At 43.3% G+C, this 23,642-nt stretch overlaps 1 protein-coding gene across 2 annotated transcripts in view; it reads left to right on the top strand.

The window, feature by feature from the left end:
- The window catches only part of NOTCH2 (notch receptor 2), an 82,029-nt gene that overhangs the window by 31,691 nt on the left and 26,696 nt on the right, over window positions 1-23,642 (top strand). The window contains exons 6-17 of one of the 2 annotated variants that reach the window (XM_041420008.1): window positions 7,216-7,449; window positions 8,248-8,403; window positions 9,467-9,655; window positions 10,795-10,908; window positions 12,013-12,126; window positions 15,357-15,590; window positions 16,077-16,187; window positions 17,827-18,019; window positions 19,496-19,641; window positions 20,151-20,270; window positions 20,381-20,533; window positions 23,323-23,551. In XM_041420008.1, coding sequence (XP_041275942.1) covers window positions 7,216-7,449; window positions 8,248-8,403; window positions 9,467-9,655; window positions 10,795-10,908; window positions 12,013-12,126; window positions 15,357-15,590; window positions 16,077-16,187; window positions 17,827-18,019; window positions 19,496-19,641; window positions 20,151-20,270; window positions 20,381-20,533; window positions 23,323-23,551 — 1,993 coding nt within the window. Of the gene's footprint in view, window positions 1-7,215; window positions 7,450-8,247; window positions 8,404-9,466; window positions 9,656-10,794; window positions 10,909-12,012; window positions 12,127-15,356; window positions 15,591-16,076; window positions 16,188-17,303; window positions 17,468-17,826; window positions 18,020-19,495; window positions 19,642-20,150; window positions 20,271-20,380; window positions 20,534-23,322; window positions 23,552-23,642 lie in introns of those variants that run through there. The other variant, XR_005953809.1, reaches the window with a different exon arrangement.

The raw sequence follows: 23,642 nt of genomic DNA, 5'->3' as shown, positions 1-23,642 counted from the left end.
TGATTTGTCTTTGGGTAATTACTGAAGATGGGTTGCTGAGATAGCTTGAGAATATGAAGCTTTCATTGTAAGTTTTGGCTCCTGCTGTCGTATTTTTTTGCCTTGCAGATCTTTTCACTTGTTTGGTATTTCCCTGATTCACTGGATTTTCCAGAGGAGGTAAAGAGAAGGACAGAGCAGAGAGTAGCTTGGTGATGTGTATTTCCTGTGGGTTACTTCTCTGTCCTGCTGCTGTCACTTCACCTGCCACCACGATACGAAACCAGTCTGTCATTAGTGCATCAGTTTTAATGAATTTTTAATTACTTGTGTTCTGATCATTTGTATTGCTGCCTCTGAAGAGCTTGGTCAGGACTGCTCTCTCTCTTCCCAGTAGTCTGTGGGGAGTGATTTAGGGCAGTATTTAATGGATCAGGCCGTGCATAAGTCTCTTAAAGCCCAGAGTTTTGTATTTGGGGCTTGTAAAATCCCTTGTAAAAGCCCATTAGTTCCACTGCATGCTTCCCAGTGTGGTTATGAAATTAAACTCTTTCTCTACCATATTAGCCTAAAATAAACACAGATGCTTGCTCTGCTCATTACAATTATAGATTTGTCTTCAAGTGTCCAAATTCTATATTAAGCTATTAAATTTTATGGTTTCTTTGATGGTATTTGACATCTATTTGAGATCAAATGAAAGCAAAACCAAAACCCCAGCACCTGAGGTTTGGGAATGGCTGCTACTGCTTTGCTGCTCTGGAAGAAAGATGCTGTGAGATCCTGGGGAAGGAGCATATTTTTGAGAGCTGAGTTGCTTGTTCTTTTAGAAAACTCATGAAAGGGGAAAATAGTTGGCTTCAGTCTTTTTTCTGGGGGAACGAGTAAAACTTCAGCAGGGAATACCTTTACAGAACACACATGCAACTCTGGCAGGTGCAAACAGTGCAGTCCTTGGAATTCTGTGTGCCTCTGAAGCCATCCTTGGAACTGAAAGTATCAGTCTCATTTGTTGGATTGCCTGCAGGGAGGTGTGGAAGTGGCTTTGTTGAAGGGTCTAGAATTTGGATGTGATCTGGGCATCACATTTGAGATCCCTTTCAGTATTGCCTGTTTATTGGGACATTTTTGGTCTGGATAAAGACTCTCTCCTTCAGAGAAGTTTGCAGTTCTCTGCTTTGAGATATCTAGTGTCAATAAAGCAAATTATGTAAACAGTCAAATATTTTCTTTTGTAGACTGCCATGTGCTGCATCTTCCCTGCAACAACTGATATATTGCACTCTTTATTAGCTCTCTTTCTCCCATTGTGGGTAGCAATTCCTTTATAAGTCTCCTAGGAAGTTCTTCTCTCCAGTGGTCTGTCAGGCTATGAACTCTACCTCTTTTTTATTCAGAGGTGGTGGCTCCAGTACTGCAAAATGTATTCCTGACAGAGGCTGTGCCATCCCCATTGCACAACCAGTGTTTGCATTAGTTATTGTTCCTTGCAGTCAAATGTCTGCTCAGCAGTGTTTATTTTGCTGATTAAAGCTGTGATTGAGCAGAGGTCCCTGCTGAGCTCTTCTAGGGAAGCTGGTGTTTCCTCAAGGAGTGCCTAACCCAAACCTTCTGCAGCAAGTCTGTTTGCCTTTGTATTTTGCTTGGTGTTTGTGCCTCCAGCCTTGCCTGCACTTGGTTGAATCTGCCTGAAGTCCCTGGCTTCCTCTTGGAAAAGAGAAATGTTATTTTGTTAAAGCCACCACTGCCTACTGTTTCATCACTTCTGGGTCATTAATTAGACACTCCAGTGCCTGTGTGCATTAAATGTTGCTGAACTGTTTCGAGGAGTATGGATAATTCTGTGGGTTAAAGATTGAAGTGAATGCTTTTAGAAATACACAATTCAGAAACATGGGAGCTAGAGTATTTTTCATAGATACCCTTTTCCTGGAAGGCTCAATGGTTCCATGCAATTTTTTCCCTTTCTGTTTGCCAAGAAGGCTCACACAGGAGCGTGAGGAAACTGAGCGTTGAGCTGCTGGATGCATGTTGGGTTACACTGTCAATGCAGGCATTTTTCTTGCATTGCAAGAGAGAACTGGACAGAGGAATGTCCTTCTCCAGCCAGCAGAGGCCTGCCAGCTGGCATCCTGAATGTGCACACGTGTGGTTGGAGGGGGGAAGAAACTGCATGGTCCTTTGGAGTGTGGCACTGATGACCTTCTGCCACGATTAGATTTGGTCATGTACACAAATACTGTTCCTTATCTCTTAGCCCCTTCTTGAGTCTTGATAAGATGCCGTTCACTTTCTCACTTAGTAGTCCTTTGAAACTTGGATTAAAAATGCAAACAGTTCTAATGAGCCATGCTTTTTTGAGCTACACTGGTCGTATTCAAAACCCATACAGCAATCTTTGGAATACTTCATGAATTAAACTACTCTTTCAAAGAGTTTTTTTCTAGATGTGGTTTATAGTTCCCAGGTAGCCCTTTCAGGAGAACTGGTGACCTCCCCCTGTGTGCTGTGTCTGAGATAAGTGACAAACTTCTTGAGCTCCTGAGTGGATGAAGGCATAAAAGCTTCTTGAGACCTGATGCTCCCTTTCCAGTGGGTCTCTTAAGACCTCAAGGACCAGTTTGTGATTCTCAGAAAGTTGCCTTTACACTATCACTAAACTTGTAAGATATTCTGACTTCCAGTTCAGTCTGAGCCCAGTACTGGGATGTTTCTCTCAAAATCACTGGTTGTGATTTTGAGAGAAATGGGATATTGCCATCTCCTCCCAGCTCAGTTTTCAAGGAGCTGATTTTTTTTTTTTTTTTTTTTCTTCAAGGCACAGGAAAGTATTTGCACCCTTTGCCCTACAAAATGTTTTTAGTGATTAAACTGTATTAGATCTGCTGTCAGGAGCTTTAGCCTCTGATATTCCAGCTGTGCATCAGCAGACGTTCCTGCTGTTAAGAGGCCAAGAAAATGTTCTCCTTTTTGGAAACTGTTCTGCCAAAGATGAAGTCCTCTGCTTGAACTGTCTGAGGGTCCTGCATTGGGCTACAGGATCAATGCAGGTGGAATTGAGGTTAATGCAAGCCCTCTAAGGTTTGGTAGGATCAGTTTTTTGGAGATGTCTGGTGCTGCTTTCCAGGGTGGCTGTTTCACTGACTGCTTTGTTCAAGCTAATGCTCCTCACTTTCGGTGTAGCATGCTGCTTTACCTGTATAAATCAGGCTTTGTTTTCTTTCCAACATAAAGAAGGAGAAGGGCTGGCTGTTTCTCATCAGTGAGATCTGGTACAACTACTTGAGGGAGGCCTTGAACCCTGTGTCTGCCAAAAGAGAAGCTCCTGGAGTTCCTTGCAGTTCCTGAGCTCTGAAAATGGGAGCAATCAAAGCAGCAAACATGTCTGACTTACTCCACATGGCTTTTCTGAGGGGAAATATGCAGGAAGTAACTTAGTTTCATAGTGGGCAAAAAGTGCTAAGAGTTGAATGCTGTTCCCTTTTTCTACTTCTAGTTTTCAATTTTGAAATACCACATGGACTTGCTGTTTACTTTGTACAAGGTCACTTAGAACCTGAGTCGGCATTTTACTGATTTCCCAGGCTCTGCAAATACCAAGGTCAGGCTAGGTTTTCATTACCTTCTTGGAGTAAGTTGTGTTTCCTTTCTTTTTGTCTTTTATGTCTGTTTCCCCATTTCCCCATCAAAATATTGTACTGTAAGTATATTCACACTTCAGTAGTTCAGCCTGTGTTTACTGTGTGTCCTTAGAAAAGTAATTGAAACTAGTGAGAGCACAAGGAAAGAAATACCTACACAAACATGCAGCTAGATGAAGTAACATTCAGTGGTTGTAGCATTCAGAAGTGACTTGGGCTATTACAAACTGCATTACACTGTGCAGTTTGTACAATCCATAATGGACTTTGCCCTTGGAAGTTGAATTTCTGTTCTGCGAATGAAAGACTTGATCCTTCCTAAAACTCTTAACAAGCAGAAAACAAGCTTGCCAACTACATGGCTACAAATAAATATATTTATTTTGTTACAGTTAAGTCAAAGCAGCATGTCTTAAGTAAATTGTTTCAGAAATGAGAACTCTTTCCACTTTATTTTAAATCTAACTAACCTGGTAGAGAGAAGTCTTCAGTTAGGAACAAGATCTTTTCATTAAAATATTCAATAGTAAAATGCAATAGTTAATTGTTCATTTATGCCTCTTAATATATTGAATTGGATTTCCTTTGTTTTTAAAACAAATTGCATTAAGGTGCAGCTCTGATTCCTATTCATAATTAAATACAGATACAATTGTATTGCAAGAGGGGCATTAGAAATTGGAGAAGCCAAGTGAGGACCAGATTCAAGGAGCTCAAATCTGGCATATCTTTAAAATACAGTTGAAGTGCTTGTAGAAGTTTAAGCTCTGTGTTCTTCTCTTGTGGAGGCATTGATTGACCTTTTAAAAGTTTTAGTTTAGGACTGCAGAAAAATAGAATAGCCAAGAACATAGGGTTATTGCAAGGACATCAATGATGTCACTTGGTGCTGTCCTTTCTAGAAGTGGAGAGTGAGTACTAGTAAAAAAAATACTAAAAAAAAAAAGCCTAGGTGTTGGTATTACCAATGACACTCGAAATGGGAAGTCAGAACCAAGCCCTGATAGTTTATATGGGTGATTATTCAGCCCATCTTTGCTTAAAAAAATCACAAACAACAATAAAAAACATCCCCCGACACCAAAAAAGGTACAAATTTACAGCACGTACTCCCATGCTCAATCGCCCTTGCCGACAGCCCAGAGAATGCTGTATTTTGTATAGGAGTTATGTGGCATTTTGTATATTTAGTTCTGTTCAGCCAGTCGAAAGGCAAATGATTTTTTGAGGCACCACCCTGTGGAGTGCTGTGGCCGAAAACCTCTTGGTGCTTTGGTGGCGGCAGCTCAGGCTGGCTGAGCCAAAAGGATGTGAGCGCTGCGAGGGTTCCTCAGAGAGGGAGTGCTTTGATCTGGGCTGGGCCCTCTCCAAGAACAGAAGGAAAATCACTTTTATAATAAGCAAATAAGGTGTTGATTATTTTTTCCTGAAGGGAGTGGAGCGTGTTGAGCTGCGAGATACGCGTGACTGCTCAGAGGCAGCCCCAGCTCTCTGACTCTTTCCAGGGTGGCCACTGACAAGGCAGCGCTGAGAGCTCCTGAACAAACCACTTCCAGTGTGACAAACGCGCGGTTGGTTTGTTCATCATGCACACAGGTGTTTCACAGATGACAATAGCAAGGGATCAAGTTCTCCCCAACTCTGTCACTCAGCAAACTGGGAATTGAAGACTAATTCTGAAAACTCTACTGTAATTATCATGGCTGTCAAAATTTTGTTACGGTTTTCCAAGTGATAAAATTATTGTTGTGAAGTAGTCCTACCAAAGAATGGAACATATGCACAGAACACAATTGTGCAACTTATTCAACTTATTATTTTAATAAATTTATTTCTTTGCCCCTAAGTGGGGAAAAAAATATCCAAGTCTCACAGGATCAAAGGCTAGGATTTATCTAAGTACTTTGAAAACAAAAGGAATCATGAGTATAGTAGGTGGAGATGGTTACATTTGGATGCTTTTGGGTTCCTGCTCAGGATAAATGTTTCAGTTTGGTGTATTGGAGGAGGGTGTGTCTGTACTCTTGCATCATTATTTCTGTGCCATTAATAAACAATGTGACTTACCAACATCTGATAAGTATTTTTAATTTGGAAAGCCTGAATAAACTGGAGCCCAGGTGCATTGGCAGAGAAGACTTGTGGCCTGCTCTTGAATTTCTTACTCTTGGAATACCAGGGGAATTCCATGTAAATATAAATGTGCAGCAGATAGAATAGATGGGGAAGAGAAATCTTGTGGTAGAAGCACATTTACTGAAGAGCCTTGACCCAAATAACAGAAAGCCAGTGAGAGGTGGTGTCAGCTGGGCAAGAGGGGAAGGTCACATCAAACAAACCAAATCTCACTCTCTGATAAAGGGCCATCTTCTGATGCTGTGTGCATCCTATCAACGTTTTAGGAAGGGTGGCAAAAGCAAGTTACCAAGAAGTGTTTAAAAAAAAAAAAAAAAAGGCAAACTTACAGTGCTTAGAGTTTTTAATGTATCTGAAAGGAGAGAAATAGTTTATCAAGAAGAAGATTGTGGACTATGACCAGTACTCTGTGGTTGCACATGTGTACCCATATGCCAGCCTGGGAAGAAATGGGCTGGTGCTTGTGAGGTTTTATCTGCTCAGGAAACTCAAAATTACTTGAAATTTCAGCTAAACAATTTTGGCTTAAAATTAAACTATGCAACTTTAATGGGGAAGATGAATAACTGTTGAAGCAAAATATTATTGCAAGTGGTAGGTTCTCCAGATTTTCATGTCAAAGCAAGATGGATTTCAGAAAAAAAAAAAAACTTCACTAAATGTGAATTGCAGAGCTTTCTGTAGATGTGACTGTGAAGTTCAGCATCCTCTGAAAATTATTTCATTCTTACTGGTCCTTTGGTCCTTTTCCTTAAATCTCCCTGAGAGTGTACATTTGTTTTCTTCTCTCTAATATCTCTGGTCATAAGAACATTTCTAGACCACTTATTTTGTTACTAAAGAAAAACAAAAAATGTCTCAACAACCAAGAAACCCCCAAGTATTTGTGGTTGTCTGTACAATACCTGGGGCAAGGCAAATTAATATTTCAGGTGGAAGAGTTTTAAGAATTCTATTCTTCCTCACTGAGTAATCATCATTGAATAATTATACAGGAAAGAATTTAGTTCTTCTGACAGGTGTAACCTTGCTGCTGACCTGTTGATACTCCTTTGGCCAAGATTTTCTTGTCATGCCTTCTTTTCTCTTAGTCCCTGTGGCTGCCCTGCAGGCAGCCCTTCGCTCTTTTTGCTCCTCACCTCCTCTCAGATGTATCTCCAATGAGCTGCAGGCTGCCTGCTGGCTCTTGCACTGTGCGTGTTTAAAGTCATTATTTTGAAAGTCATTCTTTTAAAGTCATTTGCAGCCCAGCTCTTGCTTTGGGGTCATTTAGGGATGCTGGTTGTCCTTGCCTGATTTGGTGACAGTGCTGTGGATGTTCTGGCACTGGAGGGTGCTGGAATTGAGGAGCAGCAATCGGGGGACTACAGCATTCCCTTTGGTCATATTGTCTGTGCAGGAGCCTCCTTGAGTCCCAGCACCTGAGGTGCCATTAAACCCGCTTGTTTCTGTGCCCCAGGCCAGTTTTGCACCGAGGACGTGGATGAATGCCAGCTCCAGCCCAATGCCTGCCAGAACGGGGGCACCTGCACCAACCACAACGGGGGCTACGCCTGCGTCTGTGTCAACGGCTGGAGCGGGGACGACTGCAGCAAGAACATCGACGACTGCTTCACTGCCTCCTGTGCCAACGGCTCCACCTGCATCGACAGGGTGGCTTCCTTCTCCTGCATCTGTCCAGAGGGGAAGGCAGGTGAGGGCACATGACTTGCATGAGTCTGGCACTTCCACGGAAGGTGCTTCTTGGGGTTTATGTGCTTGTTTGAAGCAGCGTGTTTATTTTACGCGCTTTGCCACCAGGAGGAAAGGCACTGTCCGTGAGCAAAGAGCTGTTAAACCCCTCTAGCCTGGGACAAAGAAATATTTGTGCCAGACTAGAAGACAACCTTAGTACAGTTTAGGTTGTGAGGAAAGATCTTTTTCTAGCCCTTAGCAGAATCTGTATTTGCTTGAGAAGTTGCACGTGAGTGTGACTTGCTCTATGACCTTTATAATCCAGAAAGCAAATTTAGATATTTCTACATGATTCTGTTTAGGACCTGGGCATCCTCACTGGTATAGTGGAAAATTTTCTGGTTTAGGTTAGGTGAAAGTGTATCTCCTAACTACGTGGAAATAAAAGTGATCTGCATATCTGAATTAAAGTGAGCTTCATGTGCACCTTTTCAGATGTCAGAAAAATTATCATGCTGGATTGAGAGAAGAATTAGTTAACTGCTCCAGGGCTGAGAGTTTGATAATGGTCAGCCATTTTCCTGCTTCAGAAGTGCCGGAGACACCTCTAAAGTAACAGAATTTGTATTTAAATATGGTGTTCTATAAGTGTGTGATGAATTCCCTATGGTGGTTCATGGGCTCAAGCCTGTAAGATATTACTCAAGTTTCTCGCTGTGGCAGTCTCTATCTGAAATATCAGGACACAGAATTTATGTAAAATACAGTCTGACTGCTGCATCTCTCTATTTTAATAAACTCTTGGATGCTTCTTTAGGTCTTCTGTGCCACTTGGATGATGCCTGTGTTAGCAATCCGTGCCAGAAAGGTGCTCTCTGTGACACCAACCCTGTGAATGGAAACTACATCTGCACCTGTCCCCAGGGCCATAAGGGAGCAGACTGCACTGAGGATGTGGATGAATGTGCAATGGGTGAGTTCCTGTTTGCTCTCTGTGAGTGAAAGAATACACATTTTGTCATAGCTTCTCCATATACTTGGGACTTCTTTTGTGCCCTCCCCCTTCCATTTCAGTGCCTTCAGATGCATTTTAAACCTTGTGTGAGACCTGGGGCAAAGGGCTGAGCTGGAATAGTTGTCCATGTTTGAGCTGGAATATGAAAAGCAGGGGGATGCTTAACCATTCTTCCTTGAGCAAGAGGGCTTTAGCACTGTGTGGGGAGTGCCTGCAAACAGATGTGATAATTAAGCTGTCCCTTAGAACTGCAGGGTGCAATGAAAGTGCCGCAGTTCGTGTGGGAGCTGTTGCAGCTACGGCCTGGGTAGGAATATATCAAGGCTGTTTGACAGCCAGAATATGGCTGGATCTTTTGAGTGCCTTCCAAGACTGGTGACCACGTGGGCTTTTAAAGCTGTAGTTCTCTGATAGCATGCTGTTGTGTTGTTTTGGGGATTAACTGGACCCTTAGAGACTTACTTACAGTTTTGTGAGTGCTCGTTCATGCTTCTAGAGAGTGATGCGTGAAGGTAATGCCTAACCAGCACATGGAAGGGCTGGAAAGAAGCACTTCTTTGAATTTCCTTCCTCAGTCTGTCTTGGACAAGAGTGCTGTTCCTTTTTGAGAGCACAAGAAGGACAAGTTTGGCTGTTTTGTGGCTGTGGCGGCATCGTGTCGGCCTCAGGAATGAAGTAAATGTAAAATGTGATCTGGAAATAAAGCCTTGAAACCATTATTAGTTCTCTAATCCCTGCTGGCTGATACTTTTCTCTTGAGAACTGTCGCTAGTAATATGGAGCAGAGTTACTCCTCTGGTCCCTGATGGTGACAGCAATCCTTCTTTTTGCCCCTGACAGACAGGAAATTGCCACTGTTTTCTTCAGTGGCCTTTCCCCAGCAGGATGAACAATCTTTCCCCAACATTACTTGCCAGAAAGGAATGCCCATGAAAAAAAGACCACGACTAATAAAGAATGCTGTGGCTTTCCTGCTCTGGGGAGAGGTTTTGACACACACCCGTCTTTCCTTTCCTTGCAGCAAACAGCAATCCGTGCGAGCACGCCGGGAAATGCGTCAACACCGAGGGCTCTTTCCACTGTGAGTGTCTGAAGGGCTACACAGGCCCTCGCTGCGAGATGGACATCAACGAGTGCCACTCAAACCCGTGCCAGAACGACGCCACCTGCCTGGATAAAATTGGAGGATTCACGTGTCTCTGTATGCCAGGTGAGGGCAGTTCTGACAAAGACGGGACTTGCAGCACAGGAAGAGAGCAGGAGGCAGAGCCAGGGAGGGCTGCCAGCTCTGCTCACGCAGAGCACCAGCCTGCAAAGGGCTGAGGCTAAACGGTGACAGAGAGCCTGCTGTGGTGGCACCAGCCAGGTGGACCTGGCATCTGTGTGTGGGAGGGAGAAAGCAATTAGAGGGATGAGAAAGAAACCAGTCTCTGCATCAGCAAGGAAGTTATCCTTCTGAGCTGAGTATGGGTGAAAGTATTTGTTACTGCATCTGGTAAAGTGCGTGTGCAGAGTCTTCTCTTCGGGAAAGCAAAGCAGGTGCGACCTTTAAAAGAGTGACTGTGTTTTGAGGTATGCATGTGATGATTTTGGATAATGATGTTCGGGGTTTTTCTTTGCTTAAAATACACCAAATAATGTGAGCTCCCATTGAACTGAGGAAGTCATTGTAAAAAAAGCTACTCGTGAAATTGTGCTTGTACAGCTTGCATGGCCAATGTAACCAATGACCAATGTTAGTCTTCTCTTTTGCACTCTGATAGAAATGGGTGAAAAAAGAAAAGGACGCAAGTTGGCAATTGCACAGACTCATGAAGTACTAAAAACATAAACATAAATAAAGAATTGTGACCCCTGCAGGAGATCAGATGATACCCTGACAACTACAATGAGTTTTCATTAACATAGTATTTATTAATGCATAGTATGTTTTGAAAGGTGGAACAGGAAAGGCTGGTCGCAAGTATTTCACCCTTCTTAATGTTTTTCTTGTACGCTTCCATTAGCTAAAAGCCCTTGAGCTAAAACTATCTGTTGTATTTGTTTATATACCTTTTACAAAGTAATTAACCCCTTCTCAATTGGAAGAAAACAATAGATGTGAATTCAGCATTGACTTTTGCTATTGCTGGTTAGGTGAGCATCTTCAGCAACAGTGAAATCTACACAATCAACATCCCTTTTTAGACTCTGGTGTATATTCTTACCTTGTAGTTTCTGTCCAGACTGCAAACTTGCAATCGAGCTCAGCTTAGACTTTCAGCACTGGTATAAGAGGCAGTTACACTCTCAAGGGCACTTTCTACAGCCTTTAGTCACCTCTTCTTATTTATTTTTATTTTTTAACAGGTTTTAAAGGAGTTCACTGTGAAGAAGATATTGATGAATGCCTGAGTAATCCCTGTGTGAACAATGGAGTGTGTCTTGATAAAGTCAACCGCTTCCTCTGTGTCTGTCCTCCTGGTGAGTTCTTATTTCTGGAAGCTTTTCCTGCTTCACCCTACCAAGAACTGCACAGGTGTTTGGGTGAAATGTTTCTTGTGAGTTTCTGTTGTTCTTAGGGCAGTGAGTGAATGAGTTGCATTCACTATTAAATCAGAATAGTTCCATGTTGGTTGCAGTAATATTGTTCCTGTAACTGGGTAAGCACTGACAAACACACAGTTGGACACCTCATCTAAAAGGGCAGCTGGCAACATGAGCTTCTGTTGTTGTGGAAACTATAGTGAGATTCTCAGCACATTTTAAAGATCAGACCCTCTGCACATTTTTTTGTCTTTTTCTGAGGTTTTTAGGCAGAAGCTGGTTTTGCATCAGAATAGTTTATGGTGCTTGCATGAGGAGTGAGATGAATTGGACTCCACTAGAAAAGAAAAATAGCCGAGCTGAGGGATCAATGTTAGCTGTAGTGTGAACATCAACCGTTTTCTTCATGGCTTACAAGAAATTTTGAGTTCAGAATTTACATGACAAAAGCCTACTCTGCATCCCTTCTTACTGAACTAATGATGTTCAGGCTCTTGCTTTGGTTCCTTCCTCCAAGAAGAATTCCTCATGTTTTTTTTCCCCTCAAACTGCCCACGGATCTGCATCACCTGACATCACCTGTCAATACTTTGGCTATTTCAAGAACTGTTTTGAAAGTTCCAGTGCTATTTTGCAGCACATTCCATAGTGCTGTAGTAATTCTAGTCTGAAGGCCCTAGTGATGTATGCACTGTTATTTTATTTTTAGCCACTTGCTTTGATTGCCTTAAAGATTTTTATTAGTGGGATCTCAGGTTTACAGGCAGGCATACTGTCCAGTATGAGCTCCATCTGCTTTGTTTCTCTTTGGCTTGGCCATCTCAGTTTTCAAGCTGACCTGGAGGACAGAACCTTTGGAGGGTGGGTTGCAGGAGGAGCCAGCGCGCGCGGGGCGTGGTGCCTGTGCTTCGTGATGCCACTGAATGTGGATTGGCTGAGCTTCTCTTTGGGTGGGCTTGAGAGGTAATTCCTGACAGTGCAGCTGTCTAGATGAGCTCCTCCAGTGACTTCTGGGTTTCCATGTGTTTGTGTTCCTTTCAGGGTTCAGTGGGGCCGTGTGCCAGATTGACATAGACGACTGTTCCAGCACGCCGTGTCTCAATGGAGCCAAATGCATTGACCGCCCCAACGGCTACGACTGCCAGTGTGCCACAGGTCAGTCTGCTGTTCAGAGCCCCTGGGTGGAGAGAACTTGGAAACTAAACACATGAGGGCTGGTCTCAAAGATGCCACTGTTTTTTCTTTCTTTCTCTGAAATGCTGCTTGTTTGTTGCAGAGCTTTGTCCACTCCTTTGTGCAGGGAATAGTATTTAAGTAGAGGAAGCCTTTCACTTGTGGCAGTTAAGTTCACAGTTGATGGGAGTTCTGGCCTCCCCTTTTCAGCACCATCTTTTGCTTCCCAGAAGATGACAGCTTCTTCTCTTCTAGCTATGGAATACACATATGGGAAAATATCAGTGTGAAAGCTCTTTTCTGGAGTTCACCTCCCTCTCTTCCAAGTCAGATTATATCGTGTGCACTTGAAAAACAAGAGATGGACAGAGCGGTGCTGCTGTGCATTCTGATTTCTGTTGCATCTGGCTATTTTATGTCAAAAGGCTAAGACTGAAATGCAGTAACAGTCATGGAAGAAATGCCACTGAAAGTTTGAGTGGAAATTATTTTAAATGATTTGTCAGGTACCACACAGAAATTTTGGCAGGGCTGTGGCCAGAAGTCAGCTGGTTTTTTAAAGCCCGGTGAATTACATATTCAGAAGTGTCAGGTTTAATTACAGGATTTTCTTATCTTCAGACCTCCAGGGGTGGTGTAGATATGTTTTTATCTTCATTTTTACATCTGGTCAAATAAGAGGGTTCAGAGCTGTTATATTCTGATTCTCAGTGAGGAGCTACACTTGCTTGCTTTCAGGTCCCTGATACACTCCTCATGATACAGATTCAGGTATGAAATGCCTTGGCTTTAGCTCTTTCATTAGGGAAAAAGCTGAACAATTCCTGGAGCTGTCTTAGTTCCAGTAATGTGCAGTAAGGTTGGTTAGCTTTATGTGCAAATTTTCTCATTTTGAATCAATCCAATAATCAAATTATTAAGGCAAATTTGACTTCACTGCACAGAATGTAACAGAGTTTAGCCTAAAAATAGCCAGTTTTTTCTCACGTGTGGTCTCCACCATTCCCAAAGTTTCTGAAGAGGCATTGAATTTGTTGGAAGAAGGAAAATGTAGTAGTTCTGACCAGGAGAGGAATAATTACTGTGGTCAGAATTTTCCTTTTGACTACTTCATGTGACAAACCAAGCAGACACTTGCAAAAAGAAGGAAAAGCTCAAATCTTCTCCAAACTTGGAAATAGTTTTAGTCTTTCTCAGGCTGGGGTGTGTTCTGGTTGCTTTTGTTCACTGAGACTGCAGAGCTTATCAGGCCTGGGGTGGGTTTGGGTAGTGTAGAGGAGGACAGTGTGGAGAGCTGTGCCTTGAAAAGCAAGTTCTGACTTTGGCACCAAAACTGCATAAATCACCTCAATACAGAAGTTGTAGGTATCCCACCTGAGGAGGGAAGGCAATTGCTTCCATGAAGGTAAATGATGTAATGGAGCATTTTCAGGCTGAAAGCAACCAAATGCATGTTACTGAAGCAGCAGTTCTTAGTAAAATCTGTGGTTAAATATTTGACTGAAAATGGAAGAGGGATGCCGTATTAGGGCTGTTTTCCATCCTGCCTGAAGGATTCTCATATTGTGTATTAAAATGTTTTTTTCCTAGTCTAACTCTTGTCTGCAAAGAGGGAAATCATGTTTTGGTGAGGTATGTTCAGTTAAGAGATCCAGAAACATTCCTGATCTCTGAGTGGCTCAATTGAGCTACAATAGCAGGCAAGGTAATGACTTTTGAATGAACGTGTGCTAAGTATTACATTTAATACTGACAGCCTTCTGTAAGACTGAAATGTGAAATTCTTCCTGGGGCAGGAAGTTACTGGACAATAATGTTTGAGTATGTTCTTGCTCTGCTGATCTCATGGTCTGAGTGATGTGATGTTCCCTGAACGGCAATCGCCGGCTGCCGACGTGATTGAAAACTGCAAAATGTTTGGCCAAATGCTGTACAGATAGCTCTATTTACTGCTTGCTTTTTGTCTTTTCTTTCCCTTCTGGCATTATTCCACTTCTCCTTCCCAGTGGTAGATCATGGCTTTTCTTTTCTTGGGTTGTTTCAGGTCTTTCCTCTTTTATTTGTCTCTGCCCTCTTTTTTTTCCCCCTCTGCCACCATTTGTCCCCTTATCAGTTTGTTTTTCCTCCTTCCCTAACATCTTTTTATATCCATCTCTCTAACTAGCTTCCCTTCCCTCTCCCCACCCACTTCCACACCCATTCATCCAAGCAAACGTTCGCAGAACTTGGAAATGTTAGCCGTCACCTGGTATGTTTGACCACAGAAATAACCACAAACCTGTATGAAAAATGGGGAGCCTCTTATCCACTTGTAATACTCAGGTGAGAATCACTCTTCAGCTGTTGAAATTCCCTGCAGCTTGGTTTGTATCAGTCTCCAGTTGAAATTTCAAGTTCTGTCTTCCTGATCTTCAGCTGCTGGAAGGCAGTGTGTTGCTCCAAAACCTCAGCTCTGAAAAAAATTTATTTGAACTCTTCCCTGTCTTATATAGCTCTGCTCCATCATGGAGAGCAGGGCTCTTGAGGGACTTGTTTGCTGCCCTTAGCTTCCTGAACCCTCTAGCCCTGTTTGTGCCTAGGTTCTGTCCCTCTCTGTTGCTCAGGATGTTTCCCAGCTGAAGCAGAATGAAACAGGCCAAATTGCTGCTTGTTTCATTGCTCCTAACCAAGAGGTTGCATGCAGCCTGCAATAAGTTTGCAGTTCATGCTTGATTGCAGGTACTGAAAAGTTTCCCAGTGAAGGAGGCAAGAAACTTTCTAATAAGTTGAGCTGCAGAAGCTTTGACATGAGCCAAGGGAGTTCCCTTGGGAAGGTTTCAGCAATCTTTGCAGTAATTTCTCATCCTAACAAGGTCAGCCCCACTCTGTCCCCCTGTTACTGTTACAGTGTGCAGAAGAAATAATGGCAGGAGTGTGCCTTCAGACAGTTTATACTGATGCAAGTAAATATTTCTGGAGATTTACATGTTTCCTCTCATGGCTACTGTTCCAAATAAACTGAAGGTGACCACTTCCAGTGTCAGGGTTCTCTGTGCATGCTGCTGTTCTGTAATACTGTGAACAGTGGAGAGTGTTGTGTTCCAGGGCTGGAAGTGCAGTTGAGGTGCCCAGTTACCCTTTGTGCTCTCTGCCATACAATTCTTTCTATACCTGCATTATATTCACTGCAGCATCCTACCTAAGTGAACTCCTTACTTCTGCCTTTTCCTCAGGTTTTACTGGCTTTCTGTGCGAGGAGAACATCAACAACTGTCATCCTGATCCCTGCCACCACGGGGAATGCCAGGATGGCATTGATTCCTACAGATGCATTTGCAACCCTGGCTACACGGGTGTCATATGCAGTGAGCAGATCGACGAGTGCCACAGCAATCCCTGCCTCCATCAAGGGCGCTGCATCGACCTCGTCAATGGCTACCAGTGCAACTGCTTGCTGGGCACCTCGGGTAGGTAAAACTCGAGTGGAAGGCTTGGATTCAAGCAGAATTCAAGCATGTAATTGGTTCTTACCTGTGCTCTGGGTGTGTGCTAAGTTGAGAGTATCGTTTTCACATTGCTTTTCCATGCTGAACTTTGGTGTGTTTGTGTGGATTGCCTAACCCTTGCTGGTGCTGCAACTGATCTTGGGAGAATTTGCTTCCTCTTTACTCCAAAAAAATCAGACCTGCAGAAAAGTTAGTCATAGTGTTCAAAGTGTTTATTCCTCTGTTTAAATATTTAGTACAAGTTCAGGGTCATGTTTAGTCAGCACCCAGTGGCTCAGGTGACATTCCTTGGTGTTGCTTCTGCATCATCACCTTGTTTAAGTTGCCCCCAGCATGACTTTGAAGCAGGTGGGATTCTTAACTTGGCTATTTTGGGAAAACAGTTGTGTTGCCTTCTTTGTAAAATATACCCTCCTTATTCCTCTAACTCTTTTATTTTTAATCCAGGAGTAAACTGTGAGAATAACTTTGACGACTGTGCCAGTAACCCGTGCATTCATGGGGACTGTATCGATGGCATTAATCGCTACAACTGTGCCTGCAAACCTGGATTTACAGGTAAAGTCAGCTACCCAAGGGCTCTGAATTGTTTTGAAGATGGTTATCCGAGTAGCCAGGGAAGTGTTCTTTGCATACTGACTGCAAAGGATTCAGTTGGTGTCTCAGTTAATCCTTCTAATCTTTGGATCTTAGCATCTTACATTACAGCCAGTTCTACCCAACAGAAAAATGGCCTAATCTGTGCTGTGAAATGCCATTCTTGTTAGGTAATTAAGTCCAATTCATGGTTCTTGGGTTTATAACAAATAAACCCACGTGACTTTGGTTTATTATTTACAGCCTCTTTCCAGGGACTGAGAGATTGTGGACAATATGGAGAGGTGTTTGATTAGACTCTGCCTTGGGCTTTGACCATGAGCAGTACTTCTGTTTCTGTGAAATCAGAACATTAAATTGGTGTTCTCAAGAGTTGCTTCCCACTCTGAAGTCTTTAGATGAATAACCTGATTTTTTCAGTACTTCTCTGTTGTAGCATGGTCTGTTCTGTTTTCTTTTTAAACTACAAAATTTCTCTGGTACAATCAAAGTGGGGCTGAAAAAAGAAGTGGTTAAACACCTCTGGATCCATGTTTAGAGCTCTGAGCCATCATCAGGACTATTTCTGATGACTCGAGCACCATTGTTTGTAAGGGCATCTGTGTTTTGAGCCATACAAACATACAAAATAATCATTGTGAGGCAGTTGGTACTGTTTATTACAGCTTTCTCATCACGTTTGTTACTGTTTATTACTGAATGATTCTAGTTAGAGTAGATCTGAAATGCATTAGAGCACTAAAATGTTTCATGTGTCTTGTGCTTTTCTCTTGGGGTCTAAATTCCCGATGCTCCTTCCTTCCCTCCTATGGCTCTGGCATGATGGAACTCTCTAGTTCCCAGAATAAGATGAGGGATGATGCTGATCACTGGTGCCTACCACTCTACTAGGTTGCTGGCATTCCATATTTGTTATCCTGCTGGGTCTCTTACTGTTACACTGTTAAAATAATGCAGTAATGTGATGAATTGGCATATTCCAGTCTTTAAGGAGCTGGCTTGCATGGGGTCTTGGTACTTTGTAATTTCCTTCTGTTAAAAATGCTTTCAGCTTACTGCATCATTCACTCTGTTTAGCTTTCCAGCCTTACAAGTCCTTTTGGTCACTGCTTCAATGATCTTGCAGTCGTAATCAGAGGCAGGCAAAACAGGAAACGGTGTTTTTTAGAGCCCCTTTTGCGCAATAAACCACAAGAACTGTATTTACTGCAGACATTTGGGCACTATTGGTTGTTCAAAGGGTAGGTACTTCAAAGCAGAGGAGCAGGGCTACGACAAGTGGAGCTCAAGAGGTTTGTTGCAAGCATGATACAGCTGAGTGGTTTTTGCTTTCCTAATCAATATTAACTGGTGATTTTGGTGGAGATTCTGGAATAGTTTGTAAATACTTGCTGAGTGTAAGTGCTGTTTTCCAAGCACAGTAAAGTGCTGCATCTCTCAGAAACGCTTCTCTTGGCTTGAGTTAAAGCACGGAGGCATGTGAGCTCCGTGCTGCTGCCTTGGCTTCCCTGAGCTGTCTCAGTGTGTGCTCTTGCAGAGGTGCAAAGCGAGCAGCGTTTTAAGAAGTGCAGCTCAGGAAGTGTTGATTTTTTCCCTCTAGGCCCCCGCTGCAACGTGGACATCGACGAGTGCACGTCCAGCCCGTGCCACAATGGCGGCACGTGTATCAACGAGGTGAACGGCTTTCGGTGTGTGTGCCCCGAGGGCTTCCACCACCCCCACTGCCAGTCCCAGGCCGATGGCTGCCTCAGCAGCCCCTGTGTGCATGGCAACTGCACACACATTGCCACTGGGTGAGGACTCGCTGAACCCACCTGCTGTCTCCGGGTTGTTGTCTTCCTCTGTCCAGACTTCCAGCTCTAGATTTTTCTCTAGTTTCTCAGATTAGGATCCCAATTTGTCTGATGCCTGTGACACAATCACAGTAAGGTTGAAACACACACCAGCTGGTGTTTCAACGTAGGTTTTTCTGTCCTGCCTTGTGTTGTTTGCTGGTTTTGCATGGCCAAGGGGTGCAGGGTGTACTGCCACCATCTAGAGGGAGGGTTTGCTGATTCTAGTGAGCTGAATGAATGCAATTAAAATAAAGAAATGGTTCCAAATTAAATCTTTGGGGAGCAGCAGCAATCTATTCCATCAAAACTTAAAGCATTGAGCATGGGGACTGTCTTTATTGGCTAGTACTGTTCTTCCTATCCAAACGCTGTATCAAGGAACAGGCTGACAACTTTTGCTCTAGGGATGGGTATTTCACCCTGGACACTTTGTGCACTGCTGAGATCTTGTCAGCTTTACTCGTATTGTTGCATGTCTGACAAAAGAAAGGAAAATTCTCTCAGGGTCTTTTGATGACAGTAGTTGCTTCTAAATGTTCCCATCCAGGAAGACAAAATGCTGATTTTGGGAGCCCTAAATCAGATTTCTTTTTGGTAATGGTGAGTGTGGGGTTGTTTTGTTTGTGCAAGTTCCCAACTGTACATGGAATAGCCTCCCAAATATGTGTTGTCTCCTGGGAAGTGTTGTCAGCACTTGGGCAAGGAAGTGATTTGCTGCTGCAAGTAGCTCTCTAGGGCAGGATGCAGCACTTTCCCTGGAGCTGACAGGAAAACTGCTTTTATTGCTAATTCAGCCTCCTTGAAAGTGTGGAAAACAGGTTTTTGTTCATCTTGTCTGTTGTGTGTCACTTGGCATTTGTATCCACGTACACCTGACACGGTGCCAGGTGAAAGGAGCTGTGTTTGCAGGGCAGGGACAGAGGCCAGCGTGTGCTGCGTGCCCTCAGTCCAGGCTGGTTCACCAAATCCTTGCTTCTGTGTCATGTGGGTGGGGTGTGCTCTACTGCAGAGTTTGAAACGTGATGGAGAGGATTGCTCCTGCTCCCAGCCAGCTGTTTTCATTTGAAACCACTATTTGGTATTAAATCAGTCTAGTTATCTTTGGAACCTATTGTTCTCCTCCACGTTTTTTCACAATCTTTTTTTTTTTGTTTCTGTCTTTGTTTGAATATGTTGAGATGGTCTTATCAAAGCAGAAACATACTGCTGGTTGACTGAACACTTTGTGAAACTGTGATGAGGGAAGAGTGGTTTTAAGGGAGGATTTATTTTCAGTATTTTCAAAACTATACAGCTGGGGTAAGCAATCCAAAGTAACTTAGGGCTCTTCTCAAGAGGGTTCCTCTGGTTTTCTCTCTAAAACTAATCTGCAGGAGAAACTGGTAGAGGAGTTACTTCAAAATGTCCTAAATTAATGCTGGTTTGCCTTTCAAGGTACAAGTGTGTCTGCGACCCAGGCTGGGTAGGAGATTACTGTTCAACAGAAGGGAATGAATGTAAATCAAACCCGTGCCAGAATGGAGGAACCTGTGAGGATCTGTTGAATGGATACAGATGCACCTGTAGGAAAGGATTCAAAGGTGACAATTCAGAGAAAGTTTGTTATCTTTTTCCCGTTTTACTTCATTGCACCTTTAGGGTAATTTCTTTTCATTAAACTTTGTGGAAATAGTAATCAAGGTGGGAAATGCCATGGCTCTATGAAGTTAAATTAGTCAGTTTCTGTAGACATGATATAGTAATAGAATACTTGGCAAGGGCTTGCCTAAGCCTTGCTTGGAATCATTAAAAAAATGTCCTGTTGGAAGCTTATCTTAATTTTCTTTGTAAATTACAAAATTTACATAAATGCCCTGGAAATTGGAGGGACATTAAACTCAAAATGACCATGGCTGCTTCTACACTGAGCCCATGAGGAGTGCTCTGCTCTCCTTTTCCTTCTGCTGAGATTTTTCAAAATGTGGCAGTGCTGTCCACTGCAGTGTGGGATAATCACACAATGTGAGTTACAACCTCTTTGTTCATTCTTCCAAGCAGCACCAAGCTCTTAGCAGCACATTCTTCTGCTTTTTCCCATTCTGTTCTCCAGGTGTGAACTGCCAGGTAGTGGTTTCTCCTTGTTCCCCTAATCCTTGTGAGAACTCGGGAATCTGCCAAGAATCTCCTGACTCTGAAGGCTACACCTGCCAGTGTGCCCCTGGCTGGGAAGGTGAGGTGGATGGGGAGCGTGCTGTGCTTCCAGTGCCGAGCAGTGCTGCCTCTGAGCCTCGTGGCCAATGCTTTGGGAGGGCTCTCACCCTTGGGCTCTGCACCTTTCAGGGGAAAGATGCACCGTGGATATTGATGAGTGTCTCTCCAAGCCCTGCAAGAACCATGCCCTGTGCCACAACATCCAGGGCAGTTACCTGTGCGAGTGCCGGCCGGGCTTCACCGGAGGGGACTGTGACAGCAACATCGACGACTGCCTGGCAAGTGGGTATCAGCACTTTGCTCTGTGTTTCCCAGTCTTTCCCAAAAATAAATTTGCTGACTGCTGTTTGACAGATTCGGAAGGGTCTTTTATGATCTCTTGCCAAAGGGGAAAAACCCCAAACTTCAGCTTTGGAATGTTTGAGGCAGTCAAAATCCATCGTGTTCGGCTGCTAGAAATGGACCTAACTAAAATGGGTGTCCTAACTGATGGCAGCTGTTGTTCCCAGATCCTTAACTTGAAAAGGCCCTTAGAGTTTACATACCTTAATAAGAAGCACTGTTAAATGCAAAATTATATTTGCCTGAAATTTTAATCCATTAAGTTGAAGCGCCACTGCAGGGCTTACCTGTATTTCAACGTTCAGTTTGATTGAGGTGTGGTGGGAATCTGGGGTAGAGCAGTCCTTCCTGAAATGTCTGTATGACATTAATATTCTGGGAAGAGTGGGTCCTGTTGCAGTTCCAGTTAATCCATATTTGAAAACAAATTAAGAGCAGGAAGGCCCTCTGTTCTGGAATAGGTATCAGTTGCAGGAGGGTAGCCCATACACTGATGAGTCCTGGAACGGCTCAAATTGCAAGAAAACAAGTATTAATTTCATGTCCTTGACACTGCTGTTTATAAAGGAAACCAAATGCATAGTAGCTTCTTTTTCTTACTGGGCATATTTTATATCACCATCAGATAAAATCAGAGTCTCCTGAGAAATACCACGTGTTTAAAAGTTCATCTGTTACTATTTGAAAAGTGCTTTATCAAACCTTGGAGCAGTTCACAATGCTGTAATTCTTAGATTGGCCAGGTCTTTAAAAAAACCCAACCAAATGAACAGAATAACCCAAAACAACCACCCTGAAACAAAAAAAAAAAAAAAAAACCAACAAACCCAATCCCCTGTTTTTTACTATCAGCTTGAAACCAAAATGGAGTTTTGAAGACTTTAGGCGTGAATTTAGCAAATTGTGTTTTGCATTGGAAAAAAAAATGTAAATTCACGACTGCTGTAGAGAAGGATCCAAACAAGTCTATTAGCAAAAGTTACCGTGGGAGCCCCCAGAGCAGCATTCAAAGAACTTCTGAGGTGTCTGGCTCAGGCTGAGCTTTTAATTCCTTCTTTCTGAGCAGACAGGTACAGCACAAAAAGTGTCATGGTGCAGTGACCCAGAGCTTTGCTTACTGAAGCCAACAAAATCATTGCCTGTCCTGTTAGTTTTTGTGTGGGTGCCTGAAGATAAAAACGTTCTCCAAGTGTTCATCTTTCCCTCTGGAACAGCTGGGACATCTCTCTCCCTCCTCCTAATGTTCTGAGAGCTGTGGGATTCACCCTGTGTTGTCTTATGCAGCACACCCATGAGGCTGAAGAAGCATTTCACATTACTGCCGCAGCTGATTTCATTTAGCATAACAAAAACCTTCCATGCCTTGAGCCAAATGTCTTTAATCTATGAAGCAAACAAACCCTCCAACAACAGGAACTTATTGAAAAGTTGATACCCGAGTCTCCTTCTTCTGTCAGTAAATGTGTGGCACAGAGAATTAATGCACAGCTTTTGGCTTCACTCATACATGGCTGACTGCCACAGACACAACATTTTATAGCTGCCAGGGGTCTTGCTTTGAATGTGCTTTTTCTCTGCAGTAGTCAAATGACCTTTAAATGGATGCAGGTGTGTCTCATAATACAAATTCTTAACATGTGAGCATATTTCTCAGTCAATAAATGAGCTTTAATTACCTTTCACATTTCTTTTCTTAATTTCCCAGTAAGCAGAATTAGCTTATGATACTTATGATAAACTGCAAATTTTTGGTGGAGTCTATTTGCATTTTCAAGTTCATATTTTAGTAGTACTTAAAGGTAGTCCTAAATCCAGAAAATTTGGTAACCTATTTTTCAACCCCTTTGCTTTCTCCTTTTTTCCTCCCCCCTCCCAGTTTCCCTCTCTGCCTTCATATAGTAGGCTTTTGCTCTGTGGAATGCAGAGTAGAAAAGGAATCTGGCTTCAGGAATGTGGGTCTTAAATCCAAATGTGGAAGGAGAAAAGCAGGAAGAAATTACTGAACGGCAGAAATCTTTCAGGCAGATTGGTACTTGTGGAAGCTGAAGGAATACAGAAGTAGGAGGCTTAGACCAAAAAACAGTGGTATGCAAGTAGCAAGAGCATGGTAGGGATGAGGAAAATATAAAGAAATGCAGTGATTGAGGAGAATCCTTGGTGGTGTAGGAGTTTGTGAGCTTTTCTGCCAGCCTTTCCCCAGTCAGTCTGTGATGCTGGGAAAAATGTCAAGTGCTCAGTAGTGCATAAGTGCTCATATGTGTGCTAATATACACTTACAGGTTTGATTTGATGGGACTGCTTTCATGCTGAAAATTAATCACACAAGTTCTCTCTTGTGTTAAGCAGAGTCTGTGCTGAGTTCTCTGATAAATAAAACTTGGTAAGGAAGAAGAAACAGCTGCTGCTCTGTTTTTATTGTATCAGTAGGCATCTGTCACAAAAGCAGCATTTGAATTTTAAACCAAGAGGCTTTGGGTTTTGGTTGAACAAATTCCAGCAGAGAAACCTTTAGGCCCTGAAGGTCGGCATTGATCCACACGTCCTTGGAAATTTCTGATTGATAATGCTTTGCAGTTACCTGTTCCTTAAAGTGGCTGAGAAAAACCTGTCAGTGCTCTGTCCCACTCTGGGCTGTGTGAGCCCTTTTTTTCCCTCTATATAAACAGCTGCTCTAGGCCTGGCCCTTCACTGTCCCCATTTTCACCCTGGCTGTGGTGCTTCTGTCCTAGATCCCTGCCAGAACGGAGGCTCGTGCGTGGATGAGATCAACTCCTTCTCGTGCATCTGCCTGCCTGGATTTCAAGGGGAGAAGTGTCAGACAGACACCAACGAGTGTCTGAGCGAGCCCTGCAGGAACGGGGGCACCTGCACCCACTACGTCAACAGCTACACCTGCAGGTGCCCGCCGGGCTTCCAGGGCACCAACTGCGAGAGCAACATCGACGAGTGCACTGACAGGTGAGGCGCCTGCTCTCTGCCTGCTCCTGCCCTCAGCCAGTCCTGCTCAGGAGCAGCTTCTCACCAGGGCAGTGCTCCTTTCCTGTCACAG

This window comes from Onychostruthus taczanowskii, unplaced genomic scaffold (assembly GCF_017590055.1).
Source record: "Onychostruthus taczanowskii isolate IOZ18803 unplaced genomic scaffold, ASM1759005v1 scaffold63, whole genome shotgun sequence".
Classification (NCBI taxonomy): Eukaryota; Metazoa; Chordata; class Aves; order Passeriformes; family Passeridae; genus Onychostruthus; species Onychostruthus taczanowskii.
This window is presented reverse-complemented; position numbering and strand designations above follow the sequence as displayed.